This window comes from Cyrtonyx montezumae, unplaced genomic scaffold, assembly GCF_038088225.1.
Source record: "Cyrtonyx montezumae isolate F1298 unplaced genomic scaffold, pur_monq_1.0 scaffold_18, whole genome shotgun sequence".
Classification (NCBI taxonomy): Eukaryota; Metazoa; Chordata; class Aves; order Galliformes; family Odontophoridae; genus Cyrtonyx; species Cyrtonyx montezumae.
The window spans coordinates 3856884-3879214 of NW_027071914.1; the positions used below are offsets into that span (position 1 = coordinate 3856884).

Sequence of the window (22331 nt, forward strand, 5' to 3'; positions counted from 1 at the left end):
AGGAGCATTTTAAATCATCCCACTCCACAAGACATCTTAAAAACTACTTTCCTTTAACCCACACTGGAAAGAGGATTTTTTATGTAACAGCCACGTTCTCATACGAGAAATGAGGTGAAGACAAAGCCACGTTTTGAACTCCACCCATCCCATCTCACACTGGGACACGTGCACGGTCTCTCTTTATTCTCTGAACAAAGCAGCACTTCCCTAAAAGCTAAACAGAATGTCAGCACCTAGTTTAAGACATCCACAGCCTCTGCTCGGACACAGGCTGCCACACAAGGCGACCTACAGCATGGCACTGCGGGCACAGAGATGGAGTGGAGATGTTCACTGTTAGGATGACATGCGACGTACAGGGCTGGAGACAAACGCACGGCCTCCATTCACATCCTTCACTCTGTTTAAAACGTTTGAAAAGCAGAAAATAGTTGTGTTCTTTGTTTTACCTCCGGCGTGGTACAACCAGCTCATGCCACCCTGGTGCCCTCTGCATCACTCCAGCTGTACAACTGCTGCTTCCCCGGGCAGCTGTAACAGTGCTGTGCTGCATCTGTCAGGAAACTCCTGCTGCCACACAGCTCGGCAGCTCTCACTTTTAACCAGCCCCAGCTGCCAGGTTTTCTTTCTGCTACACAAGGTACTCCAAAATATACTTACGGAGGAAAAAAGGCCTTTGCAATTCGTAGTAGGACTGCTGGTAATTCTGTGGGAAAAAATAGCTTGCTAAAGCACAACGCTGACATTCCACACTGTGCTTTGCAACATGAGCTACATTGTGAGCAACCCCGACGAGCCTCAGCTCAGGCAGTCCCAGCTACACAGTGCTATTCTCCACTTGAACATTCATTTTGAACTGTTTCTCTCTCGGAATTGGATCTTGGTGCTGAACCATTTCAATGTACTGCATGTTTTGAGCAATAGCACACAATTATTTCCCTTACTGCTCTGAACCCCTGCTGCAGCAAATCACCCCTTCCCATCTGTGGATGGGACCATGACTCTCATTTACCATCTTGTTTTATCTTGCTTTTCCTCACTGTGTATTGGAGGGAAGCATAAGAGCTGAGGAAGTGTTATTTTCTAGCACCCGTTTCAAACATGCTTCACCGCGTAGATCTAGTCAGACTTCATTTACTTTGAAGCCCTCAGGAGCTGGGGAGCAGGCTGTGTGCCCTCACCCTGCCAGCACCCATAGGACACTGCTGTACTCTGAAAATAAATGATATACAGAAATTTCACCTCCAAGCCAGGGCCCCACTACAAACACTTCTCTGAGCCCTTGAATCTCTTCTGCCTTAGAGTTATGGATCCTGAAATTGATACAGCAAAATAGGAGAAATGAAAACACACAAAGTACTTTCATGAACTTAAAAGAAAGTACCCCAAGTATGCTACAGCAACAGAAGCTACATTCCAGGTATCTCCCACCTGTTCCTTCTAACTCAGAGTGGTAAGCATGCACCTACCACGTGGGATAACCACACACAGTACACTCCAGCAGAGCACATAAAGCAGCACATCTGAGGGTAACCAGGTGATCCGAAGCAGTTTGAGCCACTTGCTGAAATAACAGTTTTGTTTGTGATGCTAACAGGTTACTTGAGTCTACACTCACCCAGTAGTCCAGTGCAAGAGGAGCTGCCCACCACAGCACTGCCTACTCCAGGCTTCCTCTAATTGCAGCTACCACGTGCTTTACTTATTTTACCTTCATAGCATCTCAGTGTACAGTCAGTGCTCTAAGTTATCCCTTTACCACGTGTGGGAAGAAAGGTGTTTTCCTCCTGTAATGCAAGAAGCATTTCTTCCACACAGCGTTGACACACGGCCAGCTTCAAAAGGAAAGAACTGCTTCACAGCTACGTGCTCACCTGCTGGGATAACATCACTGGGATGAAAGATCCTCAGGTCACACAGACACCACAGGTGAGACTGAATGTAATGATCCATTTCCTAAGAACACGACACAGCACACGCATCACGACTTATCAGCTTTTATTAAGTTGTATTTTTTAAACAAAATGCTCACTAGAAAAGCTCTCTCAAAAAATAAACAAAACATTTCGTCTCCAATGCAACAGAACAACTTCAGGAAGGAAAATAAGCACAGTTTACTTTAATCATTAGCAAAGTTTCAAAACAATACTATCCCACAAAACACATGAATGGAATCTCACGTGCTCAGCCCTCAGCCTGACCTGATTGTGAGGGTGCAATTACATACTGGGGAAACGTGAAGTGTGAATGCAGGAAACAGAAGGCAGTCAGGAGCAATTACACACAGCTCCATTCTCTTCTGGTCAGTGTTACCCAGCATGTACTGCCTGGGGATAACCCATGTATCACAGCAGCCAATGCCCATGGAAGTACTCATCTGTCAGAACAGCACCGATCCAACCAGCAGCTAACAAGTGCTGAGAGCCTTCATGCCAGGCAGCGCTTCGTGCCACACTGCGGGGCACTCAGAGCTCCTCTGGGAAGTTTGTGACCCCACGTGCACAATCTGTTATGCAGTCGTACTGTTCACTGAGCAAGGCAGGTCAGCATGCGAGTCAGGAAGAATATTTATGTGCAAGAAGTTCATTTCCTGCTGAAGCAGGGCTCCAAATTATTCAGGTTCCTTCCAGAAAGGTTCACTGCTGAGCACACTGTGTTTCAGGACTTGCCTTAGAAGACACATACAATGTAGTATATTTTTTCTTCTGCGTTTTCTTCTTGGTTGTGATTACATTTTCCTTTTCCTTCTTATCTTCATTTTCCATAGCTTCAAATCTGGATTCAGTAGTTAACCTATAGGCAAAGCAACCATTCTAAATACATGTTCACTTAATAAAAAACAGGGTTAAAATAAAAGACTTTAACAGAAGTGAGCAAGCCAACTGGAGTGAAGAGCATCCACATGCAAATACAGAGCAAGCAGCGTTTTAAGGAAACAAGAAGGGAGAACAGTCATCAATTCCTGCTCACATTTTATCATTTCAGTATTGCCTTTTTTGGCCTCTTATCTGTTGCAGTATCTGGCAAATAAAGCTTACTGAAAGCAGTGAGTGGTTGGCATCAGCCTTTAAGAAGAAAAATACACTGACTATGCCACGTATGCAAAGGAAATCACATCAAAACAAATCTCCAAGAGAAAACGAGCCCCAGCAACATCAAGCAGTGATGAAGTTGAGCTTTTGTATTAACAATACAAAGAAAAAAATCTACAGAATGCAATGCAGTCCTTTCCAACCAGGGTTCACATTACTACCACTTCATCTTAGTTCCTGGAGATCTGAAAACACGAAGTGGGAAGAGCTTCATCTTCAGGCTCAGAATGACATCTGTCCGATGATTCGTTCTGGTTCTGTTATGAATGGAGGAGGGAACGCAATGGCAATTGCCACAACGCTGTTTAAGAGCTGCTGAGCATTCAGACCTCAGAACTGTTTGATGCTTTGATCAATGGGTTTACAAACATCATTAAAACTAATTTATAGTGATTGTATTTTCTCAGGCTCCTACAAACAACTGTTATTGTTTCAACAGCAAAACAAGTTATGGGAAATGAAGCCACAAATTTAACACCACTTCACATGCCAACACAAACGTAACGTTGCCACGTTCCTAAACATTAATTCCCACCAGCACTGTCTCAGTACATTAGAAAGCAAATACAGCCTGCTGTGCTTCTGCCCAAGTTGGCTCCAGTTGCTCCAGCACTTGCTTTGTAAGCAGCCCACACCTGTAATTCCCATGGGAAACCACTATCAGCTTCCCACCAGCTGCACTCCACCTTGCAAGTAGCCAAGTACACGGTCACAACAGGAGCCTCCAGTTCAGGGAAAAAGGAGTAAGGAGAAAACAGTGACTATCTCTAGGTTAGTGCTTAATCTGCCTTTGAGTCCGTGCTTCACTAGCATCTTTAATCAGGGACAGAATGTGAGCAGTGTGTGTCAGTTCCTATGCAGATCCTCTTCATTTGTCACTTCTCTCTTCTACCTTGAAGGATCTCTGACTCAAGCCCCCCCTCCCACGCTCCCCACATCGTCCAGCAGTCACAATTTCTAGCAGATCTCTATGAAAGGAAACAACCCCCAAACCAATAAACAGTGCCTAAACAAAAAGGCCACATAAAACAGAACTACTAATGTGTATCAAAGCTGCAGAACTGGATTTTCTTTTAAACAGGACTGCCTAATAAATGCAGACAGAGGGAAGTAACTTTGGAAATCCAACTCAATGAAAACATTGCACTGTCTCACACTGCTGGAACCAACAGGGGAGACAAACACAGCTATTCATACACAAAGCACTCAGCTACATGCACGTACCAGCTGTAATAGATCTGTCTGTGGGCTGCCACAGATCACAGGAAGCAGTGATCAAATGTATTCAGGTAAATTCCAGAATTAGCTGCCTGACAGCACACTCAGCTGTTAAGGCTCACGGAGTTACAAAACAGAAGTTATTTTCCCCCATTTTTTATTTTTTAGGAAAAGTTCTTTTCCCCCCAGCAGCTCCACGTGCAGCACTTTAATTACCACCCCCAAGCACTCTGCCTTCAGCATTTCTGTTCGTACTAAAACAGCAAAAAGACAACAAAAAACCCTACAGCCTCAACACTCCATGTTCTGTGGGTTAGAATCCCTTTTCTGGGTTTGAAAACAGAAACCCGGTGGTTAGATCAGTTCCCCACTGGGCTCACCGCGATGCCAATACAACTCTGAGCTGCTAAAAGTGAGGCTGTGACTACCTACACTGACACAGGTACTTCAGCAAGCAAGCTGCACTAAGGACACCAAGACAACATCAGCAACTATCTCTAGCACCCCAGAACACTCCCCTGCTTTCCTGATACACTCAGCCATGACTGCTACCTATCACAGAAACTGCTGCTACCAGGATCTGCAAACATTTGAAATCCATATTTAATACTTTTGAAGTCACCCTCTAAATACCTCAATTTAAATCTGTACTGAAGATACAATTTAGTAATGTTCTTCAGTCAGAGTAAAGGTAGGGCATGGAGCAATGTATTCCTCACAGAAATCCACCCACCGTTACAGGCAAGAGTTTCTTCCTCCACTACAGGTTAAAAAAAAACAAACCCCAAATATTAGATTTGTATAATTCGGATTTCAAGGGATATTGTCTCCAGTGGAAAGAACTCCTAATAGCAAATTCTAACCTCTTTGTAATGTCATTACTTCTGCACAGATACTTCATGTTCCTAAGATACACGTTATAAAGACATTTAAAACCTAACCTCAAAACACTCTTGCTATGATGAAAACCAAATGAAAAACAGCTAAAGAACAACCACACAAAGTTATGTAACCTACAAAAGCAGGAAAGAGAATGCAAAGTCTCCAGACTCCCATTATAGCAGGGCACACAGAATGAGATTGAGAGATTTAACCTGAACATTTTGGAGAAAGCTGATGCTCTCTGTAACTATGAACAGCTGAAGCCAGTTCAGAGTCACCATTCCATTCCCAGTTTCCTTGAGGATCCAAATACTGGGGACCTTGATCCAGGCTTACAAATATCTGAGGTGTGGGGGACAAAGCAGCGAGGCCAGACTCATTTCAGCAGTGTGTGGGGACAGGACAAGGGGGAACGGACAGAAACTGCAGCACAGGAGGTTCTGCACAAATGTGCCCAAGAACTTCTTTGCAGTGAGGGTGACAGAGCACTGGCACAGGCTGCACAGGGGGGTGTGGGGTCTCCTTCTCTGGAGATATTCAAGACCTGCCTGGACACCTACCTGTGCGACCTGGGCTGAGCAAACCAGCACCACTGGTGGCACCTCAACAAATAACGTTAAGGACAAAACTGCACAGCGCCTGCAGGACCTTGAGAAACAGCCCTTCAGAAACCAAGGTCAGTAAGGAAGAAAGGGCAGGAGATGCACCAAGCACCAGAGCAGAGATTCCCCTGCAGCCCATGAACGTTTAACGTGGCTCTTCTCAATGCCCCATTCCATGCAACAGTGTCACACACACTGCACAAAAACTACTCTGGTGCCAAAGAGCACTCCCACTGAGCACATGGGGTTTTCGACTGCAGCACTGCATCTTCCTCAGCACACGTGGGAACACTGACAGTCACCAGTCACACAAACACCACTCGTGCAAACGCCAATTGTTTCCCTTCCCCCAAACTCTCAATTTTTAGGTCCACATTCACGCTCAATTTGCCCCCACTTCTGCCCCATCCCATTTTGGGGTGTTCCCTCACAGGGTTTTACCTATGTGCATCACGTAACACTCTGCAGAGATTCTTTACGTAGAGGTGGATTTACAGGGGGTTCAAAAGATGTCTCCCCCCTCCCCTATTACATTACATCCCTTATGTGTTCAAGATTAAACCCTGAACTTTAGCTTCATCATTTTTCACTTTTCCTATGCTTCAAATCATCAGTGCCATAAAATATTTTCCTTTCCTCAGTCCCCCTTCAGCTAAGACGAGGCTCACCTCCTCACTTCAATGACCACTTTCCAACATCACGCAGCTCACAGACATTTTATCTTTCTTCAGAAAAAATACTATAAAATGAAGTTACGTTTTGATATGCAGTTTACACAATGGCTCTTTTATGCATACAGAACACCACCAGTCTCTCCTCTCAACATTTGCTACCCATGCCTGCCCTCTCTGCTCCTCCCTCCTCAGGAGGGGTCCCTGTGCACACTGATGTAGCTAATTCACCTGCTTGTTCAGACACTTCCTGCAGACTGCTCCAGAAGACCACACTGTTCAGGTTAGAAATATCAACTGCACCCAGTACAGCTGAGGGTCAAAATAATCAATTACATCTGAATGCAGTTTTGGATCTGCTGCACAGAAATCCACATGGCAGGGCCTACCCCAGCCTGGAAGCTGCTGTCATTCTAGATTCCACAAACTAGTCCAAAAGGTATTTGTTGTTGCTAGGGCCTGAAGTATTACTCAAATCAGCATAGTCCTACCCTCCCCACCATAAAGAACCTGCAAGCTTTCTTCAGTTTTGTTTCAAACCATGTTTCAGGATGCTCTGGAACAAGCACATCCTCTGAACACTGTGTATCAGGACATAGCATTTCCCTCAGTCAAAGCATTTGTACTCTGACTCAAGTTACACTGTTTTTAAGAATGTTAGTAAACAGCTCCTTGTTGATACTGTCAAGCATCTCCAGTTCATCCTGTAACAAGTCATCTATGAAGAAAGCTTTTTGTATACCAAGCACAAACTCAGCATCTAAAAACAGTACTTCGACACACAGTGGCCTCATCTGAAGGTTCATGGAATCTAGTGAGTATAAAGCTACGGCTATGGAGAGCTCAATAGGTAAGCTTGTCAACAACAGCCACAGTACACATTAAAGGAGGGAGAAAAAATAGCTACGGGAGCTGGGCTTTGTGGGACAGGCAGACAAAGCAGAACTCTAGACTGGGATGCTTTAGGCTTGAAGATGCTCGAGATTCTCAAGTAATTCTTTTATCTCCAGCCTCATATCAGAATTGCATGAAAACCAAAGAAAATGAACCACAAGAAAGCTGCACAAAAAAAAACCCTTTTCTTTTATATTTCCATGAAATTCTGACAAACATTCTATTGCTTTCTCCCTGAATGGTAGCTTGAAGTACTTATGTGCTCCCATTAGAGATGCACAGACAAAAGCTGAACAAAGCCAGGAAGAAGGGCGGTAGGAAACACAGGAAGCACAGGAGTGTTATCTTTGCTACCAAATATTCTCACCAATATATAAGCTCAAAACATCTTAAGTATCCCAGATATTACCTCCAGAGTACTGTTTATAACAACAATACGTATCAATTAGAGACAAAGGGGAATAGCATTCCTTGTATCAGGATTTAGAAGTTATTAATTACTGCATTAAGTCACTTCATCATCTAACAAAAAGTAACTTCATTCTCCATTTAGAAAAAAGCTTAATCTTACGTTTTAACAGTTGCATTTTGAGTTACCATGCATCCAGGCTAGCAGTCAGTGGCCTGCTAATATGAATTCATAGCACAATTAATACATAATCTTTTATACTGCAAGCTCTGTTAACTTCACTTGGGTTAAGAATTACTTTTTTCAGGCTTTTAGCTCAACCTGAAATTGAAGGCTAGCATAAGGGATGAAACTGAAGCACAGTCCCAATTGCTTGGGTGGTTTTAGAACATTAAGACATAGTACAGTTATGTGACAGAAGTGTCACTTCCAAAATTGAAACAGAACAACTGAGCTGCAACAGTACATACACACCGTTAACATTGTTACAAGAACAGTGACAGTTTCAAGAGTCTTTATCGTACACCACCATTTTAGTCTTTCTAAAAGGTTTTGAGAGGTTGAACGTAGGCAGCCGAAGCTTAGGAATCACACTGCATGCAACACTGAGGAAACAGATAAACAAGTGGATAGCATAGTTCATGCAGCGAAAGAAAAGAGATGCAGGTCTGTGCTGATTGCCTTGACCATGCACAGAAGCTGACACTGACCTGGGGGCACTCGAAGTCAACAAACTGCTTCTGCTGGGTGACGTGAAGTCATGCAGGCCATCATCTTCAGTTTTAACTCTCTTTCTTTCTCTTTCAGGTTCAACCACTTTGTCCATTGATTGAAGAGCTGCATTTATTGGTGATGCTTCAAGAGCTTGTTTTTTGGAAAAAGAATCAATTTGCTCCAAGTTATCTGAAGTCATCTTAGCTCCTTCCTTACTTGGAAGATGAGTGAGAGTAGCTTCATTTCCTGAAGTATTTTTGCTGTCTAAATATTCACAAGTAGCATCCACTGGAATCTTCTCCCTTTTCTTTTTAATTTTAGTGACTTTTAGTAACTCTAAGGGGAAAAAAAAAAGAGGTGCACCTTATGTACACAAAGATAACTTGTGGCTAACTCATTTAACATGACATTCCTACAGCCATTAAAGCTAGTAAAGAACATTTCATTCAATTTAAGGCCTGACAGTAATTCGTAATAGTCAGCTTACATCCCTTCAAGAGGATGCATTCATATAATATTATCAGCAACGATGCAGCCCAACAGAAATCAGCTTTTGGAGGCTACTGACATAAGCTTACACAAATACAATTAAAAAATAAATCCTACGGGTTTGGACAAGCATACAAAAACAAATCTGTCCATCTCACTCCCTACTCATCTTCCTCCAGGGGCTGTGACTTCTTTGTTTCTGCAGAAAAGCAGGCATCAGATACTTTTTCCAGGTGGGCCTATTGTCAAAACTTCATCTGTAGTCATGTCCAGCTTCCCATCCACCTGTTCCATCAGGTCTTTTACAGCAGGGCTACGTTTGATATTTCATCCCCATCTGATTGGTAATGGGGGTTGTGGATGGCATCCTGTCCCTCTGTTGAATGACCACACCCCACAGCTTGGTGGCATACTTGTTCCCGTATACTCCACTGTGCTTACCTGCCTACATTCCAAAGCCTCAGAACACTGCACTTGTGCTCTTCAGGCTCTTAATGTTACTATACATGTTGAAGTGAAGTCCTTGAGCAAGGTAGAGCTTCACTATTTCAGATAGCAGTCCTGGACCAGGTTACAGAAAAGCCAGTATGTAAAGAACAGCGTCTTACTTCTGTGTGTAAACTATTTTCTTAAGTTGAATAACACTGAGCAGGATAGTTGAGAAAACCAAGTGGGTTTTTTCCTGTATGGAAAATAATTGTTTACCTTCAGGTTCATATTTCATTTTTAATTCATCCAGCATAACTCGCAAATTCATGTTCTCACTCTGACAAGCTTGCAAATGCCTTTCATTTGCAAAGAGTTTTCTTTCAACTTCCAGAACCCGCTGGCTCTCATACAAAGCTTTCATCCTCTGCAAGGACAGTTCATTTTTCAAGGTTTCGGTTTCCTTGCTGGGTGGGAAGAAAATAAGTCATTCAGACATCCTTTTTAAGGCAGCAGGTACACAGTCAAATACATATTCAACTGGTCCACTTTTAAAATTCACCAGTAGGAAGACAAAAAGGAATCTTCCAGTGCAATTAAAGTTTCTACCGGAGCTTAACTTACTTTGAGTTGTCGAGTTTCATTTGCAGCAAGTCTGCGTAGTAACCATCTTCAGACTCTCCTCCTTTTGAGCTGCTACTAGCTCTACGTTCTTCCATATTCTCATATAAAGTCTTATAAAATGAAAACAAACTGTTAGCTAGTGAACTTTCAGAATAACACTTGCTTCGTCCTTGGGCGAAGTTCTCTGTGCATCTCTCTATTGAAGCTTCACTGTGGAAGCATTTAAACATACAAGAACGCTCAGAACAACTTGCTGCAAGTGTCAAACTGCACTAAAACTGGCAGTTCTCCCCCACTTAATGAAAGGAGAGGGAGAACAAAAGCAGCAGCAAGCTCTCAACTCCAAAAGGGTTCCAAATAGAAATCTGGAATAATATCTGCCTTTTTACTTGAAAATACAGAACATTTAGTTTACCCTCAAAGAATCTGCTTCAAGTCTTTATTTCTGTGCTTCAACAGCTGGACACTCAAAGGTAAAGAACAAACCATGCTACTCAATAGCCAAAGTCATTTATAATTCTTAGATTAAAAGTTTACATCACTGAAGACACTACAGATGTTGCAAATGTTTTAATTCCACACATCAGTATTGTGTTATATTAGGCTCACTTCTTTTTGCTGTTCAAAACACTACTTGGATTCAGACCTGTCCCATAGATCTCAGAACCTTCTATCAGTCAACAACTACAATCTATTTGAAACAACCCTTTTTATTTATGGCACAGAGACAAAAAACAAACACCTTCCAAGTTTACATACGACAAGCAATCAAGCTACACTGATTGCTTACTAAAACAGGTCAAGCCTATTCTTATGGCACCTCAGTTAAATGCGGAACAGAGAAGGCTATCCCAGCAATCAGTCCCAGTGCATGAGCTAATAACCCTGAGCTCACATACCAAAGTTGTGATAAGAAAGGGCCAAGCAAGTCCATTACTATTAAGACAGTAACCAAGTCTCCAGTTCCTCACCCTGAATGTCTGCATGCATAATGACAGATTTCTCCAAAAACACTGGAAAGATGCTGTTATTTGCACAGAAGACCTAACAGCTCTAGTGAAGAGAACACTCCAGCTACAGTCAAGATGTTTTCAGACTACGGAAATAAGTTAAAGCCATGAGACTGAAATCTGTTGAAGCCCAAATACATATGGTCAGTATGTGAAATGGTTACATCTTTCAAGTAAAAGTCACATGTCACTGCTCAGTGAGCAATTGACAGTAACAGAGTTCACACTGCAGGGAACTACATAAGACATGGAGTTACATTAGAACAGGAAGAGAGGAGGGCAGACAATGGATTTCTTGCTCTTATGAGCCAATGGAGAATGCATTCTTCAGCTGCAAGACAGAGCTTCATTCTATAAAGAATGAATTCCACACTGAAATCTTTGGGTCCTATTCAAACCTTAGCATTGACTTGAGATGGTTTTCATAGTTCTTATTGTGTGTTAGCTCCCAAATGTAAGACCTCCACTTAATCACAAGCCACATACCTTGAATTTTTCTAGTTGCCTCACTTTCACGAGAAGATCTTCTATTTCACCATTCTTTTGCTCCAGCATTGACTGTAAGCGTTCCAGCTGCTCGAATTCTGCCTGAGAGCCCTTGATCTGTAGCAGGGTAGCCATTTGCAGCTGGAAGAAAGGGGAATAAATCCTTAGAACAAGCACTTAGCCCAGTGACAAAACATCATCCTCTTTCCCAGAAAGCTTAGGATACCCGAGCCATGTGCTGCTAACTGTGAATACAGAAAAGCACTGAATGCACCTCTGACAATTAAACAGTGTCAGCCTAAGATGACCACAAATACTAACTGACAGAAAACGCTTCCCTGAACTCAGTACAGTCCTGAGGTGTCACATCTTACTCCTCACTAAGGAGTCTATAAATATAAACTTAGAAACATCACGTTAAGAAGAACCCCACTACAGCCCTGGCTCTTGAGTGTTAAATATATCTGTGAAAAACTTCTCACTTGAGAAAGACACTTCAGCACCCCAAAAAGTTTAAAAGCACATACATCTTTTTTGCATTGCATTTCTAATTCTGAGGAATAGATGGCAATTTAAGTTTATATTCTGTAACACTTATCCCAAAATGTCACCCTTTCAAGTAAAAAAATCTTTCATTTTAGATGTATATCAATGTCTAATACTTATAGCAGATTTTTTCTGATGCTGACTATCACAGTATCACGATACAAAGCCCTTAATGCATTCAGTAACAAAGGGCACATCAGGCACAACTGGAAAAAGGACACGGAGGCATGTACACATGTGACGTGGCATTAAGGAGAACTGCAGCATTCTCACCAGACAAGTCAGCGTAAATAGAACAACACTAAGACACGTGGGAGACGTCCCAGAGAAAGGACCAACCAAAGCAAGTTAGACTGCAGATTAACAAAGAAAAGCACAGAAGAATATTTACCCTACACCATCTTCTATGCCAAACAGAAAACAAGGGATATTAACGGTCCCGTGTTCAAACTGGAATTGAAAAAGATTCAATCACCTCCTCCTTGTAACTTACACAGGAGGAAAGGGGAACATGACACTTTAATCCCCACTGACTGACTAGAACTAAACTTCTTATTTCTCCCAAGGATGGAAAACCTGACGTTTCCACTTCACTTAAGCATTCATTTCCTAACTGTCAGAATTGACAACCACAGTTCATCTACATAAAAACACAAAAACTGAGAAACTGGAAGGGCTACAATGAGCTATGGAAAACACTTGGCAAAACCTGAAGGTGGGAGTAACGTTCACACTGTGTCCTCAAGTCAGATCCTCAAAAGTTATCAGTCAGGACCACACAAATATTCTGACAACGGAGGCTCTAACAACAAAGAGAATTACACTACTGGAGCCAGCTACTGAACAAGTAGAAATGAGCTCATTAGACAGAGCAGCACAATGCAGTACAAAAGAGATCCTAACAGGGATCTAAGAAGGCAGCCTGAGTCGTTAAAATTATCAGTTTACTTCAGCCCCGGATAAAGTCTTGCAATAGATAACCATTCAGCCAACTACGAACATTGGCTACTGTACTATATGAGGAAGAAGGGAGATCTAAGAAACTGACCTTTCTGTGACATTTTACTTCATCTTTAGTCACCAATGTGAAGTTTCAATCAAAAGTTTTTGCTATATCAGTAGGTTTTTTTGTCCTTAATGTTGCTTTACTTGTTTTCAACTTAAGCTACAGGTCTACATATGCAGTGTTGCTATTATCACCACTTATGTTTCAGCACTGTTCTCAGACAAGATGCATGAACACATTCAAAGAATCCACTCTTTCACTGCGAGATGAGAAAGCCAACAAAACAGGCAGCAGTTTTACAAGATAAACGTAGATGGGATGCTGCAAAACAGCTCCTGCTAACTAGCTTTCTCAACAATATTTATTAACGTATGAGCTGCCAATCTAAGAAAACAGTTACACTTAGAACTCTTGTTCTCACACTGATTATATGGAAAAGGATGAAAAAGTAGGAAAAAGGAATTCAGAAGGAAAAAGGTGTAATAAGAGGAGGAAGTTAGATTTGTTTACTCGTAACAACCTCAATTAAGACAAGTAAAGTACATAGTATAAGAACAACAAAAAAAAAACAGGCAAGGCAAACTGAAAGCTAGTTTGACTGACAGAAGCTGTTATACTTCACCCACTAAACAACTATTGCAGAAGTAAGCACAGCGCCGTCAGTGTAACTTGGCATTCTAGAATAAAGTAGTGGCACTGGAAGTAGACTGATGTGCTCTGCTTGACTTGAATAGCAATGACTTTCTCCTGCTCCTTCCCACCCATCCACCCAGACTGCTTTTACCATACTTGAATCAGACCTCCTGGCCTACATTCCAAAGCACTGTCTTATCAGACCCCAAGGAAGCCCTGGAGCATTACAGTAATAATCATACCTTCATTCTCTGCAATTGTTCTCTAGTGAATGCATGTTGTTTTTGTAGTGACTGATATTTTATTTTCACACTGATCAGCTGTCGTTCCATTTCTGCCCTACGGTCCTCCACCTATAGAACATTTTTCACAGTTATTACTATGAAAATGATAGCATGTTGTCACTTGGATTGAGTTTTAAGAGAAGGTGCCTAGTAATTGAAGATGGTACTGAAAAATACTGCTTTCCCATCAGCAGTGTGCTACTGGCATCACTTCCGAGTTAAACACAGTAGATAGTGGTGCAAGCAGCTGAAGCCCTTTGGTAATGTACAAGAGATTTCCTTGTGCTTTTGATATTGGATTAACTAATATTTTAAAAGCATCAGCATTACCATAAGATAGATTTGTTCATTTGAATCACAACAAGTATTTTTAAATAAATACAGACAGTGTCTGCTCAAGCCATTCACTGAGCATGGTCACAAAAGGCTGGCATTGGATACCAGCTCAACCCTTACTCAAAAGAGTTCAGAAACCCTGCCCAACTCCAACACAGCCATTTTTCAACACCTTTGAAAAACACTATTTAGTAATGTTTTTCAGCATTTACCTTCTGCATTAAAGAAAGATTACCAGCTAAATAAAACTCATCAGAGCCAGCAGCTGCAGAGTGCCATCTTCCATCTTGACAACTAGGCAACTTTAATAACATTAATGACTTTACCCCCCAACCTTAGAAAAGGCATAAAAGCTCTTCTCTATAAGCATTCCTAGACAACCCAGTACTGAGGGGTTATTTGAAGAACAGGTTATTTGAGACTTGTGCCAGACAGATCAGGTAAAAATAATCAGGTGTTGCAATGAAAACAAGTTTCTATTGTTATGATGAAGTATATCTTCCCTCCTCTGAACATTCTCAGGCACCCATGATCATCACTGTACCTCAGCAAAGAGAGAATTGCCTTTACTTGTAGGGTCCAAAGACTGCTGCACCACATGATCCAGCTGAACCTGGAGCTCTTGATTAGCTTCGCGAGCTTTCTAGATGTAAGCAAAGAGAGTGTGATTTTAATATGCAATACATCAGATTAGTAACAATTTAATCAAGTAGTTTTAACATGTTAATTTCTTAGTCACTTAGCACGTTTCCTTGTACCACAGCAGAGTTGTATATAAAATTCTAGACACGCAGGGAAAGCTGTTTCACTAGAAGGCCTAGTACTCCACTTGCTCTTGAGGACAAAAGCTTAACTAATCACTTGAAAGACTCAGACCTTTATCAGCTGGAATGACAACACAGACTGCTCTCCTTGCTGTGACATTGAGTCACAGACCACCTACTCCCCAGTACAGGATTTTGCAAGGCATTCAGCAGGAATGTGAAACAAATGGAAACTGTGTGACCTGTTACAAGTTCCTGTTATGAGGCAGAACACTGCAATGCAAATGATCTTCAAAGACAGCCTTCCACAAGTGAAAGTCAGCACAGAAATAACTTATTAACACTGATCTACTAAATATATTTTAGCCAATACATCCTCTTTTCCCTCCCCCCTCAGAGGGTCTTTATTTCAATGACAATCTGGCACCAACTACTCGTTATTTGTGCATTATTCAGCACCACTGAATAAAATTACCTCCAGAGCATTACAGTAAGAAACAACTTCTTTTTCCCTCTCTTCCTTTTCTCCTTGTAGACGCTCCAGCTGATTATGTAAGTTACTATTTATGAGTTCTAGTTGCTCTTTGCTGTACTGCAGTTCATTCAGCTTTTCTTCAACACTGGCCTGAATACAGCAATCAAGCATGAAATAAAAAAAACTTATTAAACAGTTTCAAGAAAAAGCAGGCCAATGAGCCAAACAGGTTTGTGGCTAATAACTACTATTAATGCAAAAGGATTATGTTGGAGGGATTCTATTAAAACAAATTTAAGGGAATTATGTTTCTTTCTGTGGATAAGTTCTTACTACTAGGCCAATCCAACTAGCAAAATAGAGCACTTAACGAGAAAATAATCAGGATTTTTGCCTTCAATAGCTTACATTCCTACTAATCAATTGCTAAATCACATACCTTCACACTTTCTAGCTCAGTGAGCTCCATCTGAAGATTGAGCATTTCTGAAGACATGGTTTCATGCACACGTTCAGACATCATGTGTAGCTCTTCTGACTTGGCAGCAATTATTTCCTTCTGATGGTCCACTTTGTGTCTCAGTTGTTTCTCTGAGAGTCGGGTTTCATCCAGTTCTGCCTTCAGGTTCTCCAACTTAAAGACATTTGACAACTAAGTAACACCACTTTATAATAAAATAGTCAAAAGAACAATATTTTTGGCTCTCATTCTAATAGTAGAGATGCCTTATAAGTACAATTTAAGAGTCAACTCTTAAAAAACAAGCTATAAAAAACAAGAAAAACAGATGCAATTCAGTGTAGCTACGTTGATTTTAAGATTTTAAGGTTAAGCACCAACTAAACAAACTCCTTAATATCAATAGTTTAGACGTGTGACATTTTCTGCCAAGTTGAAGAATGCATTTACCCTGCTCTTTATGAACAACTTCAGACCTATTTTCCTGAATCTTTTACTCAAGTTTTGATTTGAATAAAAGCCATCATGATAATTTTAACTCTTTCGTAACAGAAGTTGGAAATAAAGCAGAAGCTCAGCTCTGAATTGAGCTGCTGAAATAATATGGCAAACTAAAACATGACTACACAATACAACTGTTACATTTGTCTGGTGACAAATACACACTCATGAGTATAACACCTCTTTTTCCAAATGCTATTAGCAACATTTTATCTGTATATTAGATACCAAACCTTGTATTTAAGGTCATTGATTTCTCGTCCATGAACTCTGGTCAGTTGTTCTTTCTGTTTATCCAGTTGCACATTTTGCTGTTGCTTGAGGGCGTCGCATTCAAAACTCAGGCTTTCCAACATCCTATTCTTAAGTTCAATTTCTCTCTGAAGAGAATATTTCTCTTGTTCAAATTTCTGAAAGAAATAACATGCTAATAAGTCTGGACAAAAGGTCCATGGAGAACAATTCACCAAATAAAGGCTTTGCAGCAAGACCATAGCTACTAAAAGCCTGTCATTCACTCAACCTTTTGTTGAAGTTCCATTTAGGGAATTCTCATGCCCTACTAACAAACAGCAAGAAAACCCAAAGCCCCACTCTGAAGTTTTATGATTGAATTGGTGGTGGGTTAGGTAATATTCACTCCTCTGTGGAAACACTATTTCTTCCCACTCAAAAGTCTTTTTTTGTTTGAAGAGGTGGGTCAGGTAAGGGGGAGAGTTTTAAACAGGAAACTTTGAATTCACCATCATATTCCTACCACTGAAGGAATCCAACTGCAATGAGAACTGTCACACTACAACGGATGTTCCCCCTACTGCAGAACAGCTGGGTTCTATGCCTGGTAAATACAGAATTCCCAAGTGCTTTGTGATAAATCCTATCAGATTGAAAAATGCCTTCCTAACTACCTTCATAGGTTCCCTCAATGCCAAGTCATAAATACCAGCCTCAATGTACTCTTCCATTCAGCAAGCCATTAAGCAGAAGGAAGAGAAGAAAACTAATGCAGAAAAGGTAAATCAGCAAGAGACTCCAAAACTGCAGGACATTTTATTAATAAAGGAATCTTAAAGACAAATCAGAAGATAGAAGAACATAAAACTGAGACGTGTCAAGTACAAAATCCACCCCTGCAGCCTAGACACCAGCATATCAAGGACAGATTGCACCTGAATACACAGAACAAGCTTCAACAAAAGACAGCGCACAGAAAACACACAGCTGGGCAGACCCGTGGAAAGCAAGAAGTCTACTACTATCAAATACCTAAATGGACTTGTACTGAGGTACATGCAAACTGCTTTGTATTCAAACAATCTTGTAACTAACGTTAAAATTTGCACTTGTGTCCATGGTAAATGCTTCGGCTCTCAGATGCCACAGGTAAGTACAGAAATTATTCTCTAAGTTATCTGTTGGATCACCACAATTTTCACACTGTACCTTTTATGCAGTACAAAAGCACACAATTCCCTCCCCCAGTCCTTGAAATTAAAGTTACTTATTGATCTAGATCACATAAGCCTAGCTCAGATTTACTCAAGTCTACAACAGTGGAACACAACCCAAGGGTGCAGCAATACCACACCAGGCTGCCTGCACAGAAGGATCATCCTGTCATGCCTTCTTTAGCACTCGTGATTGCCAACTGCCTCCCTTGCACTAAACCTGCTAATGGCAAACCAATCAAAATAAGCTATTAGAGCTCATCCACAACAGCAGGGTGCTACAACATGACAGCTGGTCAGGAAAAAAATACCCATGTTAGCTTTAGCACAAGGGAAGGGATAGCAATGCACAGGTAGGAGCAAATAAAGAGTAACAGAAGACTTGAAGCACAGGATGAGAATAAACAAGTCAAAATTAAACTATTTAACAAAGCAGAAGAGATTCCTGACACAAATTTTCTTGCACAGTTATCAAGAACACTGCAAGACTAATTAATAACACTGTATTTTAACACTTGGCTACTCACTCCTGAGCTGTAAAGAAATGTACTAAAATTCAAAGTTATCTGAATCCAAATCCAAAGTGTGTACAGCAAATGAAAAACTTCGCCCCTTTGCTGCTCAAAAGACTTCTCTAGAGCAATACACAGAAATCAATTGTTAAACAGACTCAACACATGCTCACATCACAACTACTATTCATTTACATACATGGTAATTAATCCTACGCGGTTCTGAGCACTCGATGCTGACCAAGCTCTGAAACCATGCCCAGCTGCATAAAATTGCGCTCAATATCTTAAAACAATGATCAAAAATCCCCTCAAACTTTAAAATAAGAAGTTTAATTAAAACTCATCCAGAAACTCTACAACGCATTTGAAACACTTGTGACTTTCAGGAAATAGAAGTAACAAACTTTTTACTTAAAGTTTAAAGCTTCACCTCAGTTTTCTCAGTTAATTCACAACGCATTTGATCCAACTGATTTTGAACTTCATTTTGAGACTCCAGTAAGTGTAGGCCATATTGCGCAGCCTTTCTTCGCTCATTCTCTGCTTCTTTCAGTTGTTGTCTAAGACTTAAAATGGTCTCCGTCTCCATTTTTTCTTTCTTTTATTACCTCAATTTGAAAAGAAAAAATAATTAAAGGCATAGAAACCTGTTATGAGTAGTTCAACTGAAAAAAGCTCGTGTATTTCCACACTTCATTAGGATACAGAGGTATATTTTTGCATCAGTACAAGAGAAAAAGTAGCTAGCTCTCTACCAAGCAGTCCTGCGAATAACAAAATAGCAACTCCTTTGTCAAGGCAGTGATGACTGCATAGCAGGAACTGCACACGGTGGAACAGCTCCTGCGTACCCTAGGTCAGTTTCTGACAACACAGACTTCACCAGAATCAGGGACACCAAACACATCACTGTCTGGAGAGAGAGAAGGCTAAAAACAACCATCCATGTGATTGATGTATTTCACGTAATAATAAATAAACCTACCTGAACTATAGCGTTACTTGTATACACAATGACACTTAGATTCATGCAGGCAGTTGTATTAGCAGGATGCTTTACTCCTAACGACATTAAGTAGGACATGGGAATAGGCAGAGACAGTTGAAGGAGAGTAAAAAGTAAAGTCCAGACTAGAACAATATGGAATTTTAACACAGATTTTTATCTTAGTGCTTAATTTTGCCTCTTACGACTGTTATCAGCTTTAAACTTAAGTTAATTCAGGTAACCTACTTTTACTAACCATCTATCTATCACAAGTTTCAGAAAATTCATTAATTTCTATCTTCATATCAAAACATAAGACAAGTAAAGGATGATTTTTCAGGAAGAAAAAAATGGTTTTTAAATATTTTGCTTGGATTCAAAGTTCAGTTCAAACTTGCAGCAACTGCTTGCTCTTAAGCCTGATTAATCCATGCAGTACTAAACAATCCCATTAAAACACAGATCCATAAGTAACTCAAGCTTCTGAACCATTCAAGATGTAAGCCAAACATTTTCTCAGAAAGCACACAGTTGATGAATACGAAGCTACAGTTGATTTTGCAGAGCTGACAGTTCTCATCTTTATACCACTTAAAAAAAAATCAGTCACTCTTCAAGATCTTACTGTCATTCATTCTTACTAGCATTTAAGAAGATATTTTATGTGCAAGATGCTGGTCTTAATGAAGAGCAAATTTCACTTACCTATAAACTTTAGTGTATTGACAAGTTCTCAGCGTAATGCCTTCATTTTTTGAAAACTGTGCCAAAAATAATCCCACTGAAGTTTCTCAGCCTCCTTCATAAGATATCATTTCAAGAGACAGAAAGCCACCACAGCAGAATGCTGAGAGTTCCTTTCATAGGGATGAGATAGAAATTAGGAAGTATTACTTCTCATTTTTCCTAGTTTCTTCCTTATGTTACACTTGGAAACTAATTTTTTATGCCTTCTTATTGCAGTAATCAAAACAGTAGTGCTGCACCCTTAGCCTGATACAAACAGTTTCAAAACAAATACAGACTTGGCATACGCATAATATGTAAGAAGAATAAGCACTACAAGGACACATACACTGCATTGAATTTAGGTTTTAAGTAATTCTTGTTTAAGGTCAGCAAGTAGTAGAAGTATAACTAGACAAAACTCCTTGCAGGCATTTGTACCAAAGGGCATTAATTATCAGAAATTAAAAAAGAGTTAAAATATCTGCTCCAACAGTATCTGAAATCTTCACGTGTTAAAGTAGTTTAATTGCTCCTAGCTTACTTTAAATTTTAGTAATATTTTTAACTCACCTTCAGAAGTCCATTTAAGCCCTGTTTAACCTTTTTGCCCTTACTCCACCTTAGGGGAAAGAAAACAACAAAAAACACAGTTGTTTAGTCCAGATAAGGTACTAATTGCTGTTACCCCCACAGCCCTTCATAGCACTTCTTGTCTTAAAAGCTCTATGCCTGCAGCTGTCTCACGGAAATGAGATCACATGCTAAAATCAAAATCTTACTCCAACCTCTGTTGAGAAGGCTGTCAGGAAGTAGAGGAACAGCTAAATGAGACAATGTTACCAATGCAATGTTGCACCACAACTGGCTTCCCAAGCTGGGGCCACCTTCTTCCGCCAGTAGCATTTCTAAGGGTCACTTGTGACACTGTCTTGCTCCCATCCATTTCTTCAGCCTCTTCTCCACTATTTCCTACCCTTTCACAGGAAAAATCTTTTGGTTGTCAATAGCTCACTAACTGGATAACACCAGACAGATGTTAGAATGTTCTTTAATTTCATAATTGAAGCTTAACAAAAATTGCTTTCGTACTCACAAATTTCTTGCTGAGTACTATGCAGAATAAATACAACTCTGGGATAAAAGGAAGCCTCAACTTTTTATAGCGTAGTTTGGATGGAGTCAGTTGGACCAGGAAATGCTCATAAAGCCGCTTTGTGGTATAGAGAATAGATTGCTACTTCAACTTCTACATGAGGTTAAGTAAATTATTCTGAAAATAAGCTTTTCAAATTAAATGAATAGCTAACAAGGTGGGCAGGGGAGAAGTAGCAACAGAAATCTGTCTCCCTTTGCAGTAAGTTACAAGAGTCACTTGTGTTTGGCTACGTTTTATGATAGACTGTGTGTGGAAGACTCCAAACATTCATTATTCAGCCGTGTAATCACTCCTTACAAATAATGAGTGAAAGACACTCTCCTGCCACAGAAAGCTTTTCTTCCCTTCCTCAGTTTCCTTCCAGCTAAACCGCTAAGCCCGTGGGTCCGAACAGCCCTCTCAGACAGAGCCGCTGAGAAGCACTGACTGTTCCGCACCACCGCTGTACGTTTCAAGACAATTTCTGCCACCGAGGCCAGGCCTTCCCTGCACAAACCGCTCTGGCGACTCGAACAACACTACTTCACCACCTGCCGAGCCATCTTCAGGACAGAGAAGTCCTCCGGGCAGAAAAGTCCTCCCCACCCCGCGTGCTGGGGCAGGCAGGCCGACACTCGGGTTTGTTCCCCGCGGGAAAACATCCGTCCCCCATCACAACAACAGCGGACGCCGGTCCCCGCCCGCTCAGCACCTGAAGGCCGCAGGACTCCGTGCCCCAGCTGCAGCCGAGCGAGGAGGGGAGGCGGGCGGCTTGCCTGAGCTGCTCAGAAAGAAGAAACCTCCAGAGGAAATAGCATGACGGCCCCGAGCCACTGCTCCCCGGCTACCTCAGCACACAGCCCGCAACAGCCAACACCACGGCCGCCGTTCAAACTCGCCTCCGCCGTCCCGCCGCAAGTATCGCGAGAAACGCCCTCACCGCTCCTAGAAGTGGAACCGCTCAGGGGAACTGCGCGTGCGCCTGAGCGCA

General features: G+C 41.2%; 1 protein-coding gene across 2 annotated transcripts; it reads right to left on the minus strand.

Moving 5' to 3' along the window:
• Positions 1 to 2540: 2540 nt before the first annotated feature.
• On the minus strand, positions 2541 to 22069 carry SPDL1 (spindle apparatus coiled-coil protein 1). Of its 2 annotated transcripts, XM_065734477.1 has the most exons (13): positions 22053 to 22069; positions 20776 to 20824; positions 18919 to 19096; positions 16759 to 16935; positions 16004 to 16198; positions 15565 to 15714; positions 14870 to 14968; positions 13948 to 14058; positions 11521 to 11661; positions 10025 to 10134; positions 9680 to 9867; positions 8482 to 8821; positions 2541 to 2796 (listed from the first exon to the last, which is right to left on the minus strand). In XM_065734477.1, the coding sequence occupies exons 3-13, from the start codon at positions 19075 to 19077 to the stop codon at positions 2640 to 2642; spliced, it is 1827 nt and encodes a 608-aa protein (XP_065590549.1). In that variant the 5' UTR covers positions 19078 to 19096; positions 20776 to 20824; positions 22053 to 22069; the 3' UTR covers positions 2541 to 2639. The 2 variants fall into 2 exon arrangements, with proteins under 2 accessions (XP_065590549.1, XP_065590548.1); XM_065734476.1 differs by lacking the exon at positions 2541 to 2796 and having other exon boundaries at positions 8277 to 8821.
• Between the last annotated feature and the right edge of the window lie 262 nt (positions 22070 to 22331).